We start from the raw sequence: 7154 nt of genomic DNA, 5'->3' as shown, positions 1-7154 counted from the left end.
CACCATGTGCTGTTCACTGACAAACTGTGGATGTGTGACAGTAATTTATTCAGTAACTGAGGCTGAGTTACACAATATTTATTACTTGACATACTTCTAGCTCCCTTGTTGGTAGTGATAACAAAACCTGACTACTGGAACGCTAAATTTATACTTGAATAACAAACAAAGCATTTGAATACTGGAACAGTAGAGGGGCCAGCCCTGTTTGATATCATCCCCCCCCCCTCCACCTGCACCGTCACCAGTCATCTGAAATGTCTTTAGAGGAAAAACAATGTCGCCTCCTACTTGACTGTTCTTTGGAAATGAATGATTGTTACTCCAGACTCGAGCTCATCAGGGCTTTGATTCACGTCTGAAAAACGAGCTCAGTTTCCTGTTCGTCCTCACCACTCGCCCCCCTCCCTCCCCAGCCTCTCTCCGTCTCTCTGTACTTAAGGCATCAGTCTCCATTTCTACTGCTGCAGAGAAGAAAGCATCACTAATATTGTTAAATAATTCACTCGCACCGACTTGCACAAGAGAGAAACGATAGTAGTAGTGAATATGAGCGTGCGCTGAGGAGGCTGTGTGTATTTCCACTCTGAATATTAACAAAAAAGAATTTTAAGAAATGTTTTGAATGGAGTGTTGAAATGCAGTACTTAAAGCAGGTACCCATGCATTTGTTGACTTAAAGGCACCAGGAGCATATTCTGTGGGATTTATATTAGTTTTAAAGAATAATATTAATAAACTTGGATAACTCTTAAGTGTCCATGGTGTTGTCTTTGAAAATCACACTTGAACTTTAACTTCAACAATGGAAAAATGGAAAATACTGACCCGACCTTGTAATTGGGACAGACTTTAATGTAAAACAAGGTTGGCATCTGCCTGTGGCCCCACCTAGGAGGGCCCGCAATGCTAGAATAGAAAGTTATATTCACAAACAATCGGTATAAAACCCATCCTGTGTTATTGCAACAGTGTGACTGTGAAAATGGCCCAAACTTGGCCTGGAACCCTAAAAGAATTAAGTACTTAGAATGAGAGAAAGCCACTTATATTTTACCTAACAAAGTGCATGAGCAGCAGCTTTCCATTCGAGGTCAGTCATACATTTTGATCCAAGGGTTTAAGTCCCTCAAGTCCCTGAAGTAGAGCAGTTAAAGTATAGTTCCTATTCTGAAAAATAAACATTAATCATTGAGCGGTACATTGAGTTTATGAGCTTAGCTTTCCTGCTATCTTGGATGGAGTGGAGACATGGAGATGGTGGCTCTCCGTGTTCTTCTGGATCTTGTTGCCAGAAATGTGTTTTTACGGGAATTGTAAGTTATTATGATGCTGAAAAAAAAAGGGCTCGGAAAAATGTTTTGTTTCTACAACATAAAAATAAAATAGGATAACATAAAATAGAGAATCCTTCACAGAAATACAAACTGACCTGATACTAATGTGAGATAATATGGACATGTGGTCATAAACATGTAAAGACGGATCAATCACCTGATTTAATGCACGCTCTTATAAAAAACAAACCACAAGTAAAAATATAGAATGTGATACTTATATGCTTTATTAACTTAACTGTCTGCTATTTGTATATTGCACAAGGACGTCTTCACACATCCCAGATCAAAGTATATGTGTAGTCCCAGCAGTGTAACGGTTTATACTGAGGATATCTGATTAAAAAAAAAAAAGACTAAAAAAGGAATTTGAGTAATGCAACAGCAGTGCAACAATGAACAGAAAACAGAGGAGAAGCAAAAGAATTCTTTGCCAAGCCGTGAAAAATGTCCTTCCATCTGAAACCCATTTAGTTTCAGACAAACAAAAATCTGCTCACCACTGTTTGTGATAAAAAGCATAGAAAATAAAACTGGAGAAAATACACAAATTTAATTTAAATTCAAACCAGTGAACACACTCCTACATATCAACACATATACACAATTCCCTTTTAAATGCTTGTTTCATGTAAACAAATGATTCTCCTCAGTAAAAAAAAAAAAAAAAAAAAGGTTATTGCGAGCTTGGCAAATCTGTCTCCTTCATGAACTCCATTTACTGGCTGCGGTACGAACAGGTGATGATGTCAGAGTCTAAAAAAGGTAGTACCTGTACCCGTAAAGTGCTAATACACTGCAGACAGGAAGCTCAGCATACAGTTACACACAAAGCCTGCAAGACTTTCATTACAAATACAACAACAAAGACGTCTTTTACAAGGCGAGTGTTGGTGTTCCCTCTGTGCTGGACCTCTATGGAGACCTTTTTGTGTGTTCCAATTCTGCTGTGACCGGTAAAGCTGCACCCACTGGTCGCTCACTGGTGGGTGCAGCAACAGGTCATGTGATTGTGTCATTTCAACCAATTACAGAGCCAAAAGAGATAGAAGACAGTAAGACATGGTTGTTGGCGTGTACTGTTCTTCTTTCCTTTCTGATGCTTTTCTGATGTCTCTGCTCCCTCCTGCACCACCTGTGCGCCCGTAGAAGTCTTTGGAAGTCTAACCGGGGGGTGTTTGCTCCGCCGTGACCCCACGCCACGACCTGACAGCACTGCCTTCTGAATGTCTAACAGCTTAATATTGTTTTTGGAATTTAAAATCATTCATTCAACTACGACTACGACGACTACTGTAGGTTTTCAATGGAGTATAAAATTACAGTGTGATTAATTATTTATTCTCTTGTTTCCTATACATGAATAATCTCAATAAAATCTCAGTTCAGATTCCAACAATAAAAACAGCAACTTTCAATTCAGTAATCAAACCTTCATGAGGAAAATAAAATAACATCCTGGTCCCACATATTAGATTCTTCATGTCAACGCTGAGAAGGACAGCAAGGAGAACACAGAAAGCTTTAAATACAATAAATAAATCTGTTCAGTACTCGGGAGGGGGGGGGGGACAGAGCCTTGAGGTCAAACCCGTCCTCTGCTCGTCCCTCAGCTTGGCGAAACTTCTGGTCTGCTCTAACCCAAAGTTATGTTCAGGCTCTACTGAGCAGCCGTGGAGGAAGTGCGAGCTTCAGGAAATCTCACAATGGTCCCCAGCTTCATCCCGTCCTGTCAGAGAGGCGGCAGGGGAAGCGAGCTCTCCTCCTCCTCCTCCTCCTCCTCCTCCTCCTATGTGCTGCGACGCAATCAAACAGCTCCTAGATCTTGGTGACGTAGTTGTTGGGGAAAAGTCCCTGCTTTCCACGAAGTCTTCCCGTCCACCATCCGGATGCATCTGATCAGCAGAGATGACAAGATAAAGAGTTCAATCAAGATTCTAACTAAATCCCCTCCACACATACCACAACAAAAGCCTGGTGCTGGAAAAGTGCCATGACCTCCCCGTCCACATCTGCAGCTCAGTGCAGTGCAACAGCTGCAACCACAGTGGTCTCACTTCGGATGTGATTCTCCCTCCAGATATTTCCACAAGCACTCACACTCACATGTCCTGAAATGCCCCCTTCTCTCACATGCCTCTATGTGTGAATGTTACTTGGGTCTGAGGAAGACCCTGCAGTGTGCTTCATCCGTTATTCCTGCTATTGTCGTCCTCAACAATAGCAGGAATTCCTTACTAGAGTTCATGTGTGAAAGTGCTAACAAAGCGATAATCAAACAGGATCGAATATTGAAAACTGCCTGTTGATTGTACAATCACCAAAGACAACGGATTGCATGACACAAATTATTTCCTTACCCTCTTTTATGATGTCGATCATGTCGTCAGCATTGAAGCTGAGCTCGTCCGTGTCCTGAGCGTCGTAAGCGTACAGCGCCTTGCACATGGGCACCTGGGGTTTGGGTTTGGGTGCAGGTTTAGGTCGTCCCCCTCCAGGAGCTGGTCTGGCTGCTGATGGTCTATGGGCCCTGAGAGACACACACACACACACACACACACACACACACACACACACACACACAGGGAGAGAAGAGAGCATCAGGATCTGTAGGAGAAGCTGCTGCTGACAAAGTGCTCACAAGTTTGCACATATGTATATTTTAGTGATATTAGAGTTTCCTAAAGTACATTCAAATTACACTCAATCGCTATGGCTACAGGTATACATGTACAATCTAGTGCTATTTTCATTAAGGCTCTACTGATCAGGTTTGTTGATTGATTCTTTTAACCTTCCATTGACGTGTAATTTGCTTATCTGGTGGGTTATGTTATGTTAAAGGATCTATATTTAGGTCTATATTCAAAAGTTAGTCCAGTTCCCTTTGGGTGAGCACGTGTCCTTATACAGAGGCCAAATATCACCTTAAGCATTTATATCATAATGTAAATGTGTTCCTACACCTGGAATGCAGTGACAGACCACACAGAAAAGTTATTAGTTGTTTTAGCAATGGATGGATTACCCTCAGCGCAAAAAGAAAAGATGGGCTGAGATTCAATCACAATGCAGCCAACGTTCAGATAATGAGGAACTATGACCTCCTGTCAATATCCAGACAATATATCTAGAAAGTGAAATCGCAGTTCATCTTATTGAGGCTGTATTTCCAGGTGTTTTTGTTGAATTGCTGTACAAGTGGACAAAATATAACTCAAACCTTCCAGTATAACAAAGTTCAGTACAACATTAGTATGAACTACAGCCTCAATAGTGACCAGACAGTCCAGCTGTTGAGACTGAGGATTATTATTATTTATCACAACAGCTGTTACAACAGATTCCATCAGATTATTAGGTGTAACTAATAATCTGACGTATGTAAACAGTCAGTATCATGAGTACATCATGTTGCATATGGAAATTGTAAACATCATACAGGATAAACATGTGTCACAGCATGTTTGTGGACAGGGTGAATCCCAAATCATATGATCAGAATGAAGTTGTTCACATATCAACCACAAGATGGCGATCTACTGCAACATGCTACAGGAGCCGAGTCTGAGAAATGGGTTTATGATATTTCATAAAGCATTTTAAAGGCTTTCAGGTGTCACTTCATCGATCACTTGACTTTAGATATACTGTTACAAAGTTCACACACAAAGTAAACAACAAACACAATGAATAAATTAATCCTTTAAAGAGAAGGCAAAACCTCACACCAAGTATTAGTTTAAGATCCCATCACCTCAGATAACAGTTAATAAAACATGGAATATGTAAATGATATAGATATCTCGTCTACTAAGTAAAACCTTTCTGAAGCCCCATACAGACTGTAACTAAGCGTGTGTGTGAGATGAGAATGTATGTCAGACTGGACCATCACAAGTTTGACGCATGTCTGACATGAAGATCTGCTTCATTTAGTTTAGTCTCTCTTTCTCTGCCTCCACCTTTCTCTCTCTCTCTCTTTCTGTGTGTGTGTGTATCTCTTCGTCTGCCTCTCCCTTCCTCATGATAGTTGATTAAACATTCCTGTTGGTTGGTGTATAGAAGGGGGTCAAAGCAGTGTCACACTGTCACAGTATGGCCTTAAATTGCTGAATTTAGTTGCAGGCCGTCTTTGTTCATATAGACACAAAGTCAGCCATGCACGTGTTTGATTGGACTGAAGACCAATGATTTCTCCATGAACGTTACCTTTTGCTGTCTGTAGGAGCCTTTAATGTAAGTGAACATTTCCCTTCAATGCTTTCACTTGTCTGCATGGTGAAAAAAGCTAATAAATGTCATGTAAATGTAACGTCTGTATATTTGAATCTAACTGACGTAATTTTTCAGGTGCATTACTCATTACTAAAAATCAAATACTTACCATCCTAAGACAACTTTCTTATAGACATCCCCTTTGATAGTAATAACTATAAATAGCAGAGATATTTGAACTGTCCATTGTCCACCAATATGAGTTAAAAATCCAGTACAGTGGGCTCGACACACGGTAAGCGACGGCTCATCGCCTCTATTGATTTTCCTTGGAAGGCAAAGGGAGGAGGCAATTTCAAGTCTCCCTCCTGCCATGTGAACACAATGCTTGAGCTTGTGAAGTTTTAGCAATCCAGAAAAGGTGATTAGTTTTTTTTTAAATTTCATTACTTTTACTTGGCAATAACCAATCAGCAGGGGGGTTTAACAGATGACCAATGAGCCAAAGTGCAGATAAACAGGGAGGAACCGGTTCCTACAGTCTGCAACGTCTCGAGAGGAGTTGATAGAGACATCAACAGAAAGACAGCGACGTGCTTTAACACAACCACAGGAAAAGAAAGAATGCTGATTGAAATCCATGTAATATATAATGTGTGTTTATGGCACCAGATTATTTGAATTTTCTTCGATTATCTTCTTATCAGGTCCGATTTTGTACTTTGTTTCTACTGCCACAGTTGTTAACACTAAACGCAGCTCGATACGCTTTGTGCTTTGTCGTCTGTACCCTGTGTCGAGCCCACAAGAGAGGAAGCATCAACAAGCGGTGCTGCTGAAAGCGTTTCTCAGACTGAGCTACCACCAAAAACACTACAAACACTCACATTCCTCCATTTGAAGCTGTCCGTCTGTCGCCATGACTACAAGAGAATAAATTGTCCAAATTATGTCAAATTACAGCAAGACAACTTTACTGTTAATGTGTATCTGTATGTGACACCCTGCTGTAGATTGCTGACACATATACTAAAAAACCATAATATACATATAAAAACATACACATACACATATATATTGGCTGTGTGTATTGGCTGTAGTAGTTGTTGTGTGTGAGTGTGTATGTCTCACCCTGCTGCTCCTTGTTCAGGGACCCGCAGACACTCCAGACTGGGCTGCTGCCTGCTGCCGTTTCTGTCCTTCAGCGGGTTGATGTTGTTGGGCAGGAAGGGCCGCGTGGAGCTGTCAGATGACGGCTCTCTCTGGTTATGATGCTGCGACGAGTTCCTCTGATTGGCTATGTGGTTGGTGTTTTTCAGGCCACCATTCTGATGAGCAGCTGGAGGAAAAGAAAATGCATGCTTGTATTTTTGTCTTAATCTTTACATTACATTACATTACGATCATTTGGCGGACGCTTTTATCCAAAGCGACTTACATTACATTATATTACCACCCTTCGCAGAAGGGGGAACACTTGAGGGTTCGGTGCCTTGCTCAGGGGCACCTCAGCAGGGACTCGAACCGGCAACCCTCCGGTTCTTAAGCTCTACCCACTCGCCTACTGCCTCCCCCCCTTTACTTGTTTACTCAGGATAA

The 7154-nt window shown here is 41.3% G+C and overlaps 1 protein-coding gene across 2 annotated transcripts in view; it reads right to left on the bottom strand.

Moving 5' to 3' along the window:
- Positions 1 to 1541: 1541 nt before the first annotated feature.
- The window catches only part of myo1ea (myosin IEa), a 44177-nt gene continuing 38564 nt past the window's right edge, over positions 1542 to 7154 (bottom strand). The window contains exons 26-29 of one of the 2 annotated variants that reach the window (XM_076156030.1): positions 6687 to 6894; positions 6443 to 6478; positions 3698 to 3867; positions 1542 to 3232 (exon numbers count right to left, since the gene is read on the bottom strand). In XM_076156030.1, the coding sequence (XP_076012145.1) occupies positions 3156 to 3232; positions 3698 to 3867; positions 6443 to 6478; positions 6687 to 6894 (491 nt within the window). In that variant the 3' untranslated portion in view covers positions 1542 to 3155. The remainder of the gene's footprint in view (positions 3233 to 3697; positions 3868 to 6442; positions 6479 to 6686; positions 6895 to 7154) is intronic. The other variant, XM_076156031.1, reaches the window with a different exon arrangement.

This window comes from Genypterus blacodes, unplaced genomic scaffold, assembly GCF_046128005.1.
Source record: "Genypterus blacodes isolate CSIRO-AG114 ecotype Tasmania unplaced genomic scaffold, CSIRO-AGI_Gbla_v1 ptg000067l_1, whole genome shotgun sequence".
In the NCBI taxonomy this organism is placed as follows: domain Eukaryota; kingdom Metazoa; phylum Chordata; class Actinopteri; order Ophidiiformes; family Ophidiidae; genus Genypterus; species Genypterus blacodes.
This window is presented reverse-complemented; position numbering and strand designations above follow the sequence as displayed.